Source organism: Cyclopterus lumpus, chromosome 18 (assembly GCF_009769545.1).
Source record: "Cyclopterus lumpus isolate fCycLum1 chromosome 18, fCycLum1.pri, whole genome shotgun sequence".
Taxonomy (NCBI): Eukaryota; Metazoa; Chordata; class Actinopteri; order Perciformes; family Cyclopteridae; genus Cyclopterus; species Cyclopterus lumpus.
The window spans coordinates 2,744,070-2,759,674 of record NC_046983.1 but is presented as its reverse complement, the minus strand read 5'-3'; the positions used below and the strand labels follow the sequence as shown (position 1 = coordinate 2,759,674).

At 48.8% G+C, this 15,605-nt stretch overlaps 1 protein-coding gene across 1 annotated transcript in view; it reads right to left on the bottom strand.

Annotated features, from left to right (window-relative positions):
• Window positions 1-3,149: 3,149 nt before the first annotated feature.
• LOC117748105 overlaps window positions 3,150-15,605 on the bottom strand; it is a 29,093-nt gene continuing 16,637 nt past the window's right edge. Inside the window, exons 19-36 of the mRNA XM_034557730.1 lie at window positions 15,568-15,605; window positions 15,304-15,474; window positions 15,181-15,215; window positions 14,933-15,094; window positions 14,690-14,824; window positions 14,135-14,173; window positions 13,904-14,044; window positions 13,580-13,674; window positions 13,401-13,424; window positions 12,635-13,118; window positions 12,397-12,459; window positions 9,167-12,151; window positions 8,969-9,083; window positions 8,761-8,874; window positions 7,754-8,125; window positions 7,451-7,564; window positions 4,218-4,339; window positions 3,150-3,711 (exon numbers count right to left, since the gene is read on the bottom strand). The exon at window positions 15,568-15,605 is cut by the window's right edge and continues 92 nt beyond it. Coding sequence (XP_034413621.1) covers window positions 3,637-3,711; window positions 4,218-4,339; window positions 7,451-7,564; window positions 7,754-8,125; window positions 8,761-8,874; window positions 8,969-9,083; window positions 9,167-12,151; window positions 12,397-12,459; window positions 12,635-13,118; window positions 13,401-13,424; window positions 13,580-13,674; window positions 13,904-14,044; window positions 14,135-14,173; window positions 14,690-14,824; window positions 14,933-15,094; window positions 15,181-15,215; window positions 15,304-15,474; window positions 15,568-15,605 — 5,284 coding nt within the window. The 3' untranslated portion in view covers window positions 3,150-3,636. The remainder of the gene's footprint in view (window positions 3,712-4,217; window positions 4,340-7,450; window positions 7,565-7,753; window positions 8,126-8,760; window positions 8,875-8,968; window positions 9,084-9,166; window positions 12,152-12,396; window positions 12,460-12,634; window positions 13,119-13,400; window positions 13,425-13,579; window positions 13,675-13,903; window positions 14,045-14,134; window positions 14,174-14,689; window positions 14,825-14,932; window positions 15,095-15,180; window positions 15,216-15,303; window positions 15,475-15,567) is intronic.

The window sequence follows — 15,605 nt, the reverse complement described above, 5'->3', positions numbered from 1 at the left end:
AAGCATCGTTGCACTCGCGATGCACTCAGTTAAAGGTAAGCTCGTGCACATCGAAGTTAAGCTTTCCACGGAACACAGAGGCTCCTTAGTCCGAACCAGGACGGCAAACTTTAGTACTCGTTTCAACCTCGACAAAGGCAGCGCAAATCAGATCGACCTATTCCTTTCACAATAAAAGCCCTAGACATATAGGTGTAGGACTTAGTGGACATCTACGGTGGCCTTCAGGTAAATGAATGTGAGGGTCTTTCTCTAAAGCCAGTGATTCTGGGCTACTGTAGAAACATGACAGGCTTTGTCTTCTTCTTCTTTTGACCCTTATATCTAAAGGTTGTGTATCATATGCTTAAGTAAGAAATGTTTTATATCTAAAGGTTGTGTATCATGTGCTTAAGTAAGAAATGTTTTATATCTAAAGGTTTTGTATATTTTGCTTAAGTAAGAAATGTTTTATATCTAAAAGGTTTTATAGCTTATGCTTAAGTAAGAACTATTACTTAAGATCATAACATCTACTATTAACATATAGTATATACTATTAACATCATATGTTTAAGTAAGAAATGTTTTATATCTAAAGGTTGTATATCATATGTTTAAGTAAGAAATGTTTTATATCTAAAGGTTTTGTATATTTTGCTTAAGTAAGAAATGTTTTATATCTAAAGGTTTTGTATATTTTGCTTAAGTAAGAAACGTTTTATATCTAATTGTTTTATATCTTATGCTTAAGTAAAACACGTTTTATATCTAAAGGTTTTGTATATTTTGCTTAAGTAAGAAACGTTTTATATCTAATTGTTTTATATCTTGTGCTTAAGTAAAAAACGTTTTATATCTAATTGTTTTATATCTTGTGCTTAAGTAAAAAACGTTTTATATCTAATTGTTTTATATCTTATGCTTAAGTAAAACACGTTTTATATCTAATTGTTTTATATCTTGTGCTTAAGTAAAAAACGTTTTATATCTAATTGTTTTATATCTTATGCTTAAGTAAAACACGTTTTATATCTAATTGTTTTATATCTTGTGCTTAAGTAAAAAACGTTTTATATCTAATTGTTTTATATCTTATGCTTAAGTAAAACACGTTTTATATCTAATTGTTTTATATCTTATGCTTAAGTAAAAAACGTTTTATATCTAATTGTTTTATATCTTATGCTTAAGTAAAACACGTTTTATATCTAATTGTTTTATATCTTGTGCTTAAGTAAAACACGTTTTATATCTAATTGTTTTATATCTTGTGCTTAAGTAAAGACTGTAAAGCACAAATAGCCATCTGTCCCACACATGAACAGAGTTAATAAAAAAAGCCCATTGAGAGTCACGTTCATCTTATAAGCTCATTAAAGAAATGCATTCAGTGTAATACCTTGACTGTGAATCATGTAATGGATCTCTGTTACTGGACGTATATAAGAGTGCAATAATAGTGAGTTGTTGACACACAGTCACATGTAGAGACAAAGGAATGTGGTTTTATTCAAATGTTAATCTGGATGAGAGAGACGGGGTTCACCTGCATGAAGCATGAACATGCTGAGCTGCAACCAGAAGAACATCTATATTTAATCTATATTTACAGTGTGCATTGACCGGTTCTGGACTCGTGGGTTTTGCTCTGCAGGCAGAACCACGTGGGCTGTGGCCCGGAGGAGGCTGTTGAGACTGTGCTCTGTATCACTTAATTAAATACGCTTAACTGTTGATCCAAGACGCCCTTTTGTCCTTAAAGATTTCTGAACAGTATGAACTACAGGGACTAAGTTACCTGTTGCGTTATAAATACTACGTTTTTTTTAAAAATACACAAACATAAGAGAGATACATTATGTCAACAACAACAACGCAAGTCAGAAAACACACACTGGGCTCATATGAAGCCTCCAATATGATGTTAAAAACACCAAATATAATACACAGAACACATGAGTAAAGTAACATTGATGACCGAGTATTCTAACAAGATATGATACACGACACATTATCAACAACAACAAAGAGGAAAACATGACTGTGTGCGTGTGTGTGTGCGTGTAAGAGTGATTTTATGTGTTAATAAACCTGCAATAACTCAAACTGTAGTACTGCACGTCTCTGTGAGAGAAAGTAACTACACATATCATATAAAACCTGAAGAGTCACTTAGTAGAAAACTTACCACGCGCACGCGCGCGCAGTCTCTTTGATCGTACACGTCTCGTCCCGATCTCATTTCCCTAATTTGCTTTTTCATCTTTTTAAAACGGAGCTACTTTCTCTCTTATGAGACGTGACCGTTATTGATATGACTTTTTATTCATGAATAAAAGTAATGACTTACCTTAGTGGTCTCTTGTGGTCTCCACGACCATGTTCCGGGTCAGTCCGTTTGGGGGCGAGGACCTCGGAGGTTCTTCTTTTGTCCCACTGCGTGCACGCCCTCTCCTCAGCGTGCACGCCCTCTCCTCAGCGTGCACGCGGGCCCGTTACTCCGTCCCACTAAAGAGTTATTGTTTCTACTTTAATTCACCGTGCTGATGCATTCAAGTCCTTTTGGAACAATCGCAGAAATGAGTTCTCTCCACCGGGGAAAAAAATAAACACGATTAAAAAAAATACTTTAAATACTTTGTTTACGTCTTCTTTGCAGCGTGAATGTGCTTTTCCGCATTCCGGATTTAAAGCTCGTGAGTAACAGGATCGATTACCCGACTCTGAAGAAGGAAAACAAAACGGGTGAACGTCCGAGGAACACCTGAACGCACCATCGTCAATTTCTGCTGCAGCCGACTGAGCACGTCTACAAAAGTTCACACAGGGTTCAAGAAGGCCAGGTCACGTGCTTTATTTCTTCCCCTTACCTCAGGTGACATGTAGATGTCCTTTTTGTTGTTGTCTTTGTATAACAATCAAAAGAATAGTGTTACACTACAAAGGGAGCACAGATAAGATGTTCTCAACAACCCCCGAACTGGAGGCTTCCAAGGAGATTTCAATATGAGGTTATGAAATAAGATTGTTCCTTTATTGTTGAAATGAGACGGGCGTGAAAGACGAGTTATTTATGCGCAAAAGAAACATTTTAATCGGTCAAATGGAGCAGATTTTTAAAGAAACAAGCAGAACCAAACGTCAACAAATGATGTTTACGCTCTAAACTCCGTGGTAATGATTTATTGATTAGTTCGTGTGGCATCTCGTCAAACCTCCAAACATCCGCACATGAAACCATTACAGCAGGTGGAGCAAGGCTCCGAAACTGGAGAGGGGGAGGAGCTTAAAAAGGGACAACGCGTGCTAAAATATGAACGTAATTAATTCATATTAATTACTGGAGATGTACTATTTACACATTTATATGAAGAAAAGAAGAACAAAAAGGTTCAAGAGAGAAATGAAGTTGCCCAACACGGCTTATTAATACATTGAGTCCATCTTTACCTCCGCTAACATCAAGGGAAAATAATAAAACACACAACTCATAAAACACACAACTCATAAACACGTGACTCATAAACACACACAACTCATAAACACACACAACTCATAAACACACACAACTCATAAACATACACAACTCATAAACACACACAACTCATAAACACACACAACTCATAAACACACACAACTCCTCATTGAAGTGAATCAGTCTGAAACGGAGCCGCGAGAACTTTGCGTGGAACTGCTGGAAGGGTTCAGTCCACAGGCCTGGAAATGTTTCTGTGAATGAAAACACACAAGATGAGAGGCCAAGTGTGTGTGTGTGTGTGTGTGTGTGTGTGTGTGTGTGTGTGTGTGTGTGCTGCGTAAGTTTGTGTGCGTGTGTGTGTGCTGCGTAAGTTTGTGTGCGTGTGTGTGTGCTGCGTAAGTTTGTGTGCGTGTGTGTGTGCTGCGTAAGTTTGTGTGCGTGTGTGTGTGTGTGTGCTGCGTAAGTTTGTGTGCGTGTGTGTGTGTGTGCTGCGTAAGTTTGTGTGCGTGCGTGTGTGTGTGTGCTGCGTAAGTTTGTGCTGGGCGTACGTTTGTGTGCGTGTGCTGCATGTATGTGTGTGTGTGTGTTTGTGTGTGTGTGTGTGTGTGTGTGCGTGCGTGTGTGCGTGCGTGTGTTTGTGTGCTGCGTGTGTTTGTGGTGCGTATACGTTTGTGTGTGTGTGTTTGTGCGTGTGTGAAGTGTCTACATTTGCGTGTGCTGTGTGTACGTGTGTGTGTGTGTGTGTGTGTGTGTGTACCTGCAGCTTGTCGTAGTGCCTCTGGCTGCTGCAGTGGAGCTCCATGGCGGCGTTCTCCGTGAGGAAGAACACGGAGCAGAGCTTACAGAAGAAGCCCGACTTCGGGACCACGAACTCTCGACCTGCAGGAGGAGAAGATGAAAGTGAGACGGGAGGAGAAGATGAAGGTGAGACGGGAGGAGAAGATGAAGGTGAGACGGGAGGAGAAGATGAAGGTGAGACGGGAGGAGAAGATGAAGGTGAGACGGGAGGAGAAGATGAAGGTGAGGAGAAGATGAAGGTGAGGAGACGATGAAGGTGAGACGGGAGGAGAAGATGAAGGTGAGACGGGAGGAGTAGATGAAGGTGAGACGGGAGGAGAAGATGAAGGTGAGGAGAAGATGAAGGTGAGGAGACGATGAAGGTGAGACGGGAGGAGAAGATGAAGGTGAGACGGGAGGAGTAGATGAAGGTGAGACGGGAGGAGAAGATGAAGGTGAGACGGGAGGAGAAGATGAAGGTGAGGAGAAGATGAAGGTGAGGAGACGATGAAGGTGAGACGGGAGGAGAAGATGAAGGTGAGACGGGAGGAGAAGATGAAGGTGAGACGGGAGAAGATGAAAGTGAGACGGGAGGAGAAGATGAACGTGAGACGGGAGGAGACGATGAAGGTGAGACGGGAGGAGAAGATGAACGTGAGACGGGAGAAGATGAAAGTGAGACGGGAGGAGACGATGAAGGTGAGACGGGAGGAGACGATGAAGGTGAGACGGGAGAAGATGAAAGTGAGACGGGAGGAGACGATGAAGGTGAGACGGGAGGAGACGATGAAGGTGAGACGGGAGAAGATGAAAGTGAGACGGGAGGAGACGATGAAGGTGAGACGGGAGGAGACGATGAAGGTGAGACGGGAGGAGAAGATGAAGGTGAGACGGGAGGAGACGATGAAGGTGACACGGGAGGAGAAGATGAAGGTGAGACGGGAGAAGATGAAAGTGAGACAGGAGAAGATGAAAGTGAGACGGGAGGAGAAGATGAAGGTGAGACGGGAGGAGAAGATGAAAGTGAGACGGGAGGAGAAGATGAAAGTGAGACGGGAGGAGAAGATGAACGTGAGACGGGAGGAGACGATGAAGGTGAGACGGGAGGAGAAGATGAAGGTGAGACGGGAGGAGACGATGAAGGTGAGACGGGAGGAGAAGATGAAAGTGAGACGGGAGAAGACGATGAAGGTGAGACGGGAGGAGAAGATGAAGGTGAGACGGGAGAAGATGAAAGTGAGACGGGAGAAGATGAAAGTGAGACGGGAGGAGAAGATGAAGGTGAGACGGGAGAAGATGAAAGTGAGACGGGAGGAGAAGATGAAGGTGAGACGGGAGGAGACGATGAAGGTGACACGGGAGGAGAAGATGAAGGTGAGACGGGAGGAGACGATGAAGGTGAGACGGGAGGAGAAGATGAAAGTGAGACGGGAGAAGACGATGAAGGTGAGACGGGAGGAGAAGATGAAGGTGAGACGGGAGAAGATGAAAGTGAGACGGGAGAAGATGAAAGTGAGACGGGAGAAGATGAAAGTGAGACGGGAGGAGAAGATGAAGGTGAGACGGGAGGAGAAGATGAAAGTGAGACGGGAGGAGAAGATGAAAGTGAGACGGGAGGAGAAGATGAAGGTGACACGGGAGGAGACGATGAAGGTGACACGGGAGGAGACGATGAAGGTGAGACGGGAGGAGACGATGAAGGTGACACGGGAGGAGACGATGAAGGTGACACGGGAGGAGACGATGAAGGTGACACGGGAGGAGACGATGAAGGTGAGACGGGAGGAGACGATGAAGGTGACACGGGAGGAGACGATGAAGGTGAGACGGGAGGAGAAGATGAAGGTGAGACGGGAGGAGACGATGAAAGTGAGACGGGAGGAGACGATGAAGGTGAGACGGGAGGAGAAGATGAAGGTGAGACGGGAGGAGACGATGAAGGTGACACGGGAGGAGACGATGAAGGTGAGACGGGAGGAGAAGATGAAGGTGAGACGGGAGGAGAAGATGAAGGTGAGACGGGAGGAGACGATGAAAGTGAGACGGGAGGAGACGATGAAAGTGAGACGGGAGGAGAAGATGAAAGTGAGACGGGAGGAGACGATGAAAGTGAGATGGGAGGAGACGATGAAAGTGAGACGGGAGGAGACGATGAAAGTGAGACGGGAGGAGACGATGAAAGTGAGACGGGAGGAGACGATGAAAGTGAGATGGGAGGAGAAGATGAAGGTGAGACGGGAGGAGAAGATGAAGGTGAGACGGGAGGAGAAGATGAAAGTGAGACGGGAGGAGACGATGAAGGTGACACGGGAGGAGACGATGAAGGTGAGACGGGAGGAGAAGATGAAGGTGAGACGGGAGGAGAAGATGAAGGTGAGACGGGAGGAGACGATGAAAGTGAGACGGGAGGAGACGATGAAAGTGAGACGGGAGGAGACGATGAAAGTGAGACGGGAGGAGACGATGAAAGTGAGACGGGAGGAGACGATGAAAGTGAGACGGGAGGAGACGATGAAGGTGACACGGGAGGAGACGATGAAGGTGAGACGGGAGGAGAAGATGAAGGTGAGACGGGAGGAGAAGATGAAGGTGAGACGGGAGGAAACGATGAAAGTGAGACGGGAGGAGAAGATGAAGGTGAGACGGGAGGAGAAGATGAAGGTGAGACGGGAGGAGACGATGAAGGTGAGACGGGAGGAGAAGATGAAAGTGAAGATGAAAGTGAGACGGGAGGAGAAGATGAAGGTGAGACGGGAGGAGAAGATGAAAGTGAGACGGGAGGAGAAGATGAAAGTGAGACGGGAGGAGACGATGAAAGTGAGACGGGAGGAGACGATGAAGGTGAGACGGGAGGAGACGATGAAGGTGAGACGATGAAGGTGAGACGGGAGGAGACGATGAAGGTGAGACGGGAGGAGAAGATGAAGGTGAGACGGGAGGAGAAGATGAAAGTGAGACGGGAGGAGAAGATGAAAGTGAGACGGGAGGAGACGATGAAGGTGAGACGGGAGGAGACGATGAAAGTGAGACGGGAGGAGAAGATGAAAGTGAGACGGGAGGAGACGATGAAGGTGAGACGGGAGGAGACGATGAAGGTGAGACGATGAAGGTGAGACGGGAGGAGACGATGAAGGTGAGACGATGAAGGTGAGATGGGAGGACGCGGACGTGTGCGTCTCTCTGCGTCGCCGTGACGACGTGCACGCGTCTCACCGAGCGGGTTGTTGGGTTTGAACGCCGGCAGCTTGACGTCGGCGACGCTCGGAGAGATGGAACGAGACCTCTTGGCTTCGGGTCCTCCGGGCTCCCTCCTGTGTTTACTGCCAACTGAGGAGGAGGAGTCAGAAGACGGAAGGATTAGCATCATGCTTGTTGTTGTTGTTGTTGTTGTTGTTTTTGTGCCATGTAGTTCCTTTACGATGACACCAAACCAGCCGACGGTCAGACCTTAATATTAAAGATGCACTTTATGATCTCCGTTTAAAAATAGTTCATCATTCTTTTAGATCTGTGTACCTTTAATGTCCCCCCTGATGCATCCTTCCTCCTTCTCCTCCTCGTCTCCTTCCTCCTTCTCGTCTCCTTCCTCCTCTCCTCCCTCCGGTGTCTGGTTCTCCGGCTGCAGCTCCTGCCCAGCAGAGGGGGCTTCGATGTCGCCTTGGCCGGCTGCTTCCGTCTCCGCCTCCTGGATCTCCGGCCGGCCGACACTCGACAACGCAGACGGATCTCTGTCGAGTGAGGAGGAGGCGTCGAGTGAGGAGGAGGCATCGAGTGAGGAGGAGGCGTCGAGTGATGAGGAGGCGTCGAGTGCGCTAGGAGACGGTACGTCAGAGCCAGCCGGCGGCTCTTCTTCTTCGGCCACTTTTTTCCCTCTGGTAGATTTCCTCACTGTGGGAGAAGACAACGAATTCGGTTAAGCAGACAAGAGAAAGGGAAACCTGTAGCAAGACAAGAGAAAGGGAAACCTGTAGCAAGACAAGAGAAAGGGATACCTTCAGCAAGACAAGAGAAAGAGAAACCTGTAGCAAGACAAGAGAAAGGGAAACCTGGTAGCAAGACAAGAGAAAGGGAAACCTGTAGCAAGACAAGAGAAAGGGAAACCTGTAGCAAGACAAGAGAAAGGGAAACCTTCAGCAAGACAAGAGAAAGGGAAACCTGTAGCAAGACAAGAGAAAGGGAAACCTGTAGCAAGACAAGAGAAAGGGAAACCTGTAGCAAGACAAGAGAAAGGGAAACCTGTAGCAAGACAAGAAAAAGGGAAACCTGTAGGAAGACAAGAGAAAGGGAAACCTTCAGCAAGACAAGAGAAAGGGAAACCTTCAGCAAGACAAGAGAAAGGGAAACCTTCAGCAAGACAAGAGAAAGGGAAACCTTCAGAAAGACAAGAGAAAGGGAAACCTTTCAGCAAGACAAGAGAAAGGGAAACCTTCAGCAAGACAAGAGAAAGGGAAACCTTTCAGCAAGATAATACTCCTTTAAAAAATAAATAAAAAGATGTACATATAAGTGTGTTGGCGTCTCACCAGGAGTTTGTCGTGGTCTCTTCTTGGCTCGTCCTTTAGTCTTTGTTTTCACCGCTTCCTTTTCCTCCTCTTCCACCTCGTCTACCGTCACAAAGTTCATCCTTTCATCTACAACTGGACAAAAATTGAAAAAGAGTATCGTTGCATCACCTTAGATGTGATTGATTTATCTGCAACGTGCAAGTATTCTTGATATAATAACGCGTACCTGCGTCGTCGTCGTCGTCGTTTTTGCGTTTGTTAGATCTCGGGGTTTTCTCAGCGTGCTCTTCGTGCGGCTTCTCTTCCTCATCGTCGCCGGCTTCGTCCAAAGTCACCAGCGTCTAGAAGCAAAACACGAGGCGTCTTTAACCCGCCCGAGCTTTAAAAATGCAACTTCTACGCGTTCAAAAAGCTCGACTTTTACCTCTGGGTTCAAGAAGTCCTCCTCCCGGCTGGGTGGGCGGGGCTCCACCTCCTCCTCTTCCTCGTCTCCTATGAACTCATCCAGAGTGACGAGTGCCTGCAGCTCTCCCTCCGTGATCTCTCCATCCCACTCCTCGCCGCCCGGCGCTCCTTCCTCCGCAACGTCATCCGCCCCCACCTCATCCAGAGTCACCATCTCTTTGGGATCTACCGCCACCGTCTCCTCCTTCTCCTTTTCCCTCCCCCTCTCCTTCCTCCTCGATCCTCCTCCTCCTCCTCCTCCTCCTCTGCTGCTGGTGCTGCTGCTGCTTCGGCTCCTTCGCTCCCTCTGCTCCGTGTCCCGTGTCCTCCTTTCCTCCCTCTCCCTCGTCCTCCTCGCTCCTCGCTTCTCGGCGACCTGCTTCTCCTTGGCGGCGGCTTGCCTCCTCCTCAGTTCCTCCTCCTCGGCCGCGTCGTCCGGGTAATTCTCCTCCTCCTCGCTCACCTCGTCCAGGCTCACCAAGGTGCTCGACGCGTCGTCCTTTTCGGGCGACTTTGATTCAACGGCGTCCGTTGCGCTCTGGGATTTAACGGCGCTGGGCGTTTCCGTACCCTCGGACCCTCCTGCGGCAGGCGGCTCATCACCGGACTCTAAATCATCGATGACGTGGTACACGGTCTCCTCTTCCACGACCGCCTCCTCGGCCTCTTCCACCGCCGGGTCGTCTTCTTTCGATGACTCTCCTCCCGGAGGGGTCTCCTCTTTCGACCCGTCCTCCGCCGTCATCGGCTGCTCTTGAGCGTGATCGTCATCCAGGGAATCTATGATGCGATACATCGGCTCCTCTTCCTCCTCCTCCTCGTTTTTGGGCGATTCACTCCTCTCAGTTGGCTGGTCGACGTTTTTCAAAGGTTCCTCCACCGCCTCGCCGCCCACAGAATCAAGGATCTGATACGTCGCCTCCTCTTCATTCTTCGACGCGTCTTTGTCGCCCTTCTTTGCAGCGGCGCCAAGACTTTTCTTTGTGGTCTTAGCGTCTTTCTTTGGTCTTCCCCTTTTTCTCGCAGGGGGCCGATCCTCCTGAGCTACCTCGTCCTCGATGGAGTCGACTGCCGCCGCGTTCTCTTTTGGAGGAGGCGCCCTCTCTTCCTGCTTTGGCGTCTTCTCCCCGCTCCGCTCCCGTGACTCTCTGGTAGGCGTCTGCCGCCGCCTCGGCGGCGCGTCCTCCGTTTCGGTTTTCTCACTCGGAGCCTCTTTCTTCGCCGATCTTCCCCTTTTCCCCCTGGTGGCCTCCTCTGGTTTTACGGACGCTTCCGCGAGATCCGACGGGACTTTATCCTCCTTCTTTACTCTCGCACTCCTCCGCCTGCCGGTTTCTGGGGCGGGCGCTTCTTGAACCGGTTCGTCCTCGACAGAATCCACGATCTTATACACCGCGTCCTCCGTGACCTCTGCCTTCGTCCGTGCATCGGGTTTCTTCTTCTCTTCACTTTTGGAGGCGGTGGAGGGGCCACTCCTCTTTCTAGCAGCCGCCCTCCCCCCCTTTCTTTTCCCTTTGCTGCCGGTCTCGGACTCTGTCGTCGTCGGCCGATCTCCCACAGAATCAATTACCCGATACGCGTCTTCCTCTTCCTCCACGACCCCAATGTCTTCTTTGGAGATGTTGAGGTTCTGGCTCTCCTCTTCCGCTGAATTAAGATCGTCAATTGAATCCAATATCTCAAAGGTTTCTTGTTCAGCAACATCACCGTGTTGTGGGTCTTTTAACGCGTCTTCGTTGTCGGGGTCTTCATTTGAATTATCCACCTCTTTGGAGGTATTGCAGGGCTCTGCAGAAAGCATTTGGTCTTGGACTTCCTCCTCTTTTCTCTTATTCCCATCTGTGTGTTCACTACCTGCATCTGACACCTGCAAAGTGTCTACACTACTAGTCTCGTGATCCTCAGACGTCTGCTTCACGGCGTCCTCTTGAACCAGGGGATTGTCCTGCGGACCTGCGGACGCTTCGCCTTCGGCGACGCCGTCCGACGCTTGGAGAGAACGGCCCATCTCTGCTTCCTCACACTCCGGCGGGCAGGCTTCGACTTCACCGTCGACACTCTCCGAGACCTGAACCCTTTCGTCGCGCGAAGCCCGGCCTTCTTTAGGTGCACTTGGCTGGGCTTCCGAGCCGCCGGCTCGGTCCCCTTCATCCATCGGCTCCTCCGTCTGACCGTCGAGTGAATCGAGAATTTGGTAACTTTCAACCTCTTCAACGTCTTCTTCTTTCCTTTCCTCTTGGAGTTTCTCCTGCTCTTCAAGCGTGTTGTTGGCATTAATGGAAATCTCCGGACTCAACTGGGCGTGGCTCAACTCCAACCCCTTTTCCTGTTCCCGTTGAGGTGGAGGCATCTCTGATGACGCAACAGTTTCCGCAGCGACGCTTTCCGCGGGCACGTCGTGGTCAGACGTTGCCGCGGTGCACACGGCGTCTTTATCTTCTAGAAGCAGCTCGGGGCGACTTTCTGTGGAGACCGTCGCCGCGCCTTTCGGTTCGCGCGCAGCGGAGGATGAGCGGGTACCGGCGCCGGGGGACGCTTTGGCCGAAGGTGGTGTTTTGCCGCGTTGCGTTTTCTCACCGAGGGCGGAGGAGGGGCTTTCAGTGGACGGTGAAGAAGAAGAGGGGGAGGTCTTACAGGCCGAGGGTTTGATCGGGGATCTGGACCGCTCAGACGAGTGCTTGGACTTCTTCGGTGACGCGAAGCCCGAAGAGACGGCGTCTTTGATCGACTTGGACGAGGAAGAGGCCGCGCCCTTGGAGTCTTTCGAAGACCTCGTGGAGCTTTGCCTCTGACTTCTCGTCCTGGAGGACTGCTTGGACGAGGAGGCGCCGTGAGGCTCGGGCTTCTTGTCGCCCGCGTCGCCGCCGACTTCGTCCACGGTGACAAAGTCGTCCATGTTGAAGTTCAGCTCATCGAACCGACGGGCGTCCGACGAAGCGACGCCGTCCGTGGAACCCTCCCGAGCCTTATTAGAGAACAGAGAAGGAATCAAATCGGTTATCTTCTTCAAATCGAGATGAAACTAAATGCAATTAAATAAAATTGACGACCCCAATCTTTTTACTGCATGAGACTGTTGAGAATGATCTCATCAAGGTTGAAAGGTCTCCTCCTCCTCCGATGTGGAGATGAAAGGTTAAAGTAACGGGCACAAAGGAGACACAAAGGTTTTTTTTGGGGGAATGAAAAACAAAAAAAAAGGCCGGAAACCTTTCTTTGCGGCGCGTCTTCAGCCGTTGCCGGTCGAGAGCTCGTGCCGCTTTTGCCGGGGATCTAAAAAAAAAAGAAAAAAGAAAAGATTTCCCAGATTAGTGTCATGTGAAATTAATTGGAAGACATTCAATACGCAGGGTGAAGGAGTAACAAACTAGGTATCAAAGTAACATTTTTTGTTGAATATCATTGTTTCTCTAATGAAAGAGACCCGAGGTAACAAGCCGGGCCTCACCTCCTTCTCCTCGCTCTTCGAGCCGCTCTCTCGGGTGAGCCGGTGGTTGCGAACCGCCACCGTGATGGCCTTGAATATGTCCTCGTTAATCTGGGGAAATTCCGCAAATTGTTTCTCTGGAACGGGCGCCGTGGCGACCGCGGATTCCGAGGTCGTCGGCGACGACGACGACGACGACGACTCCTCCTCTTCCCTCTTTTCTGCTCCTTCTCCTTCTTTGGATGCATCAGCGTTGGCCTCGGGAACCAAAGTGGAGTCCGTTCCCGGTGTCTCGTCGTCCTTCTTTAGGGAAAGGTCGCTCGCGGCGGCGCCGGCACTCGGTCCGGCTGCGACGGGCTCGACAGCGCCGCCTGTTGGCCGAGCAGGCTGTGACTCGACGCTCGGTAGTTCAGACAAGAAGGGCGGGGTTCTGATCTTGAAGGGGTTCGGCTCAAAGTTTTTGATGTCGCTCGTGTCTTGGAGACGAAGTTTAAGGTTCTTCATACTGAAAAAAATCAAAAAAGGAGTTGTTGGAAGAAGGACTTTGAGAAAAAAATAACAACATGTTCAGGTTCTCATGTAGTATCCCTGGAATAATCGTACAGTTATCTTATATTTTCACATTTTCCATATATGTCACGAATGTAAATGTGATGCTCCATCCTCAGGCGGTTGATTCAAGGCACATTGCAGTGGGGCCGAATCACAATGTGAAGCATTTATCATCTTAAAAATCACGTTCATCATTATCACGCTTTGTCTCTCTCTTAAAAAGTGATGTACTCACGGCTCGAAGCGTTTCACTTTACTCCTGGAGGGAGAGAAGAAGAAGAAGAAGAGGAAGAGGGTCGGTTTAAGAGGAATTAAGAGTACAGCAACGCATGCACAGGCAGTCTGAAGATGTGAGTTACAACCCCAAATATATATATATATATATATATATATATAAATAAATAAAACTCTTACCAAGCCTTCGGGTTTTTAAAGCAGCCCTTTGGCAAAGTTTTGTATTTCTCCACCACCAGGGCTACGGCGGCGGAGTCCGCCATCTCGATGCATATCTGGAGGTAGAACGACGGAGAGATGAAGACAAAAAACTACATTTAGTTTAAAAACGGGACAAGAAAAGTCGATTAGCTTCCAACCTGCAGCAGACGATTCTTTATAAGTATATAAATAAATACATCTCCCCGTCAAAGTTAACAAAACATATTAAAGAAGACCCGAAACTGAATTGCATACTTTTTAAAAAAGACGTTCTAAAGAGCTCAATGTTTGTGTATCTCGTACCCGGTTGGCGAGCGGCAGGAAGCCCACGAAGGGCGCGATGGACGCCACCACTTCCATGACCACCGCGATGATGTCCACGGACGTCTCGGAGGTCTCCACGCAGAGCAGCCGCTCCTCCAGAGACGCCGGCTCAGGAACTCCCTGAAGGGAGCAAGAAACAGATGGAGTTCAGGACCAGAGAGACGCATGTAATGATGAAGATGATGATGAATCAGTGATGAGTGGACTTACAGCGTTGCTCCACTTCATCATGGAGGAGTACATCATCTCCTGCAAGGAGACATGTCGTCAAAACACACATTTAAAATACACCAACGCTACACCCTGCAAATGAATAGAAAACACAAGTTCCATGTTCTAGTCGTCTATTATTCCATTTAGTTTGCTTCAGTGTTGGTATAAAAAGATATTTAGGGCATCGTATCGAGGTCGGGATTTTGAGAGAACACTTTATTTCACACCAGCATTGTTTTCTAAATGGCGCATTCACGTTTGTATTTGTGCTTATCTCTTATGATTTAATTAAAAGAAAGGAATTATTTTCAGTATAAATATAAGTTTTTCCAAATCGTCTGAGAAGCAGGTCGATGGAAACTGTTTGCAATGGGAAAGGCAGGTGGATTGGACGAACCAGCTGTCAATCAAACTCTTACAGAAGCCAATCGGAATAATAATCTTCAGTGTTGTCCTGTGCTCTTCTTTCTAATAAAGCTGATGCACATGTGATGGAGACATGGATACACCTGTCCCACATCCATTAAGGTTCTCCCTCGTGTCCCACCATACCTCGCTGGTAGCCGGGTGGATGTGCTCCAAGACGAAGTGCACCGTGAGCGGGTAGAGCTTCACGCAAACGGGGTGCCTCGTGTGGTCGCGGACGAATTTCCAGCACGAATTCCAATCGACGAAAAACACGAAGGCCTGGGCGACGGGGAGAGAGAGAGAGAGAGAGAGAGAGAGAGGGAGGAGCGATGAGGAAAAGAAGTTCAGAAAACAAGTAAGTGATTTAAAAGGTCCTCTGCCGCTCACCCTCCTCTGCAGAGGCAAGACCACCACGTTGTAGTACAGGGACTGGAGGTTCTTTTTGGGGAAGTAGCGCCACACCAGCTTGGCCACGTCCCGGTGCTGGTAGTGGCCCGCCGGCAAACGGGTCAACATGACGGTCGGGAACATGGCGCCGCGGCTCGCCTTCTGGGGGAAAACGCCACGTTGGAGAGCACAGCGTTACACACATCGAGTAACACGAGACAAGTCACATGTATGGAATGTGCGCGTACCTCGATGTCCTCCTGAAATGCGACCGTCAGGTAATCTTTGGAATAGAAAGAAGAAAAAAAGAAGGATCACTCGGCTGAACCGGTTTCGTATTCGGACCCTCAGAAGTCTCCTCCGCCTCTTACTCGGGATGACGAACCACGGACACCTGGTCGGGAACAGGAAGGGGTGCTGCGTCAGCGTCACCCAAAACGGCCCCACGCTGTCCGGCGGGATGCCGAACTCCATGGTGGGGCGCGTCGCCCCGGCAACGGCGTCCTTGCTGGGAGGCATCGCGTTCTCGGGATGTCTCGGCGCTGCGAAAAAAAACAAACAACAAAAACTATGGAATATCGACGTGTGTCCCATCCGTTCATTCTCGAAGTTAAAAGAAGGGATGAAGGCCTCACGTTGCAGGAGGACGTGGCCGAGGTGCGGCACCTTCAGC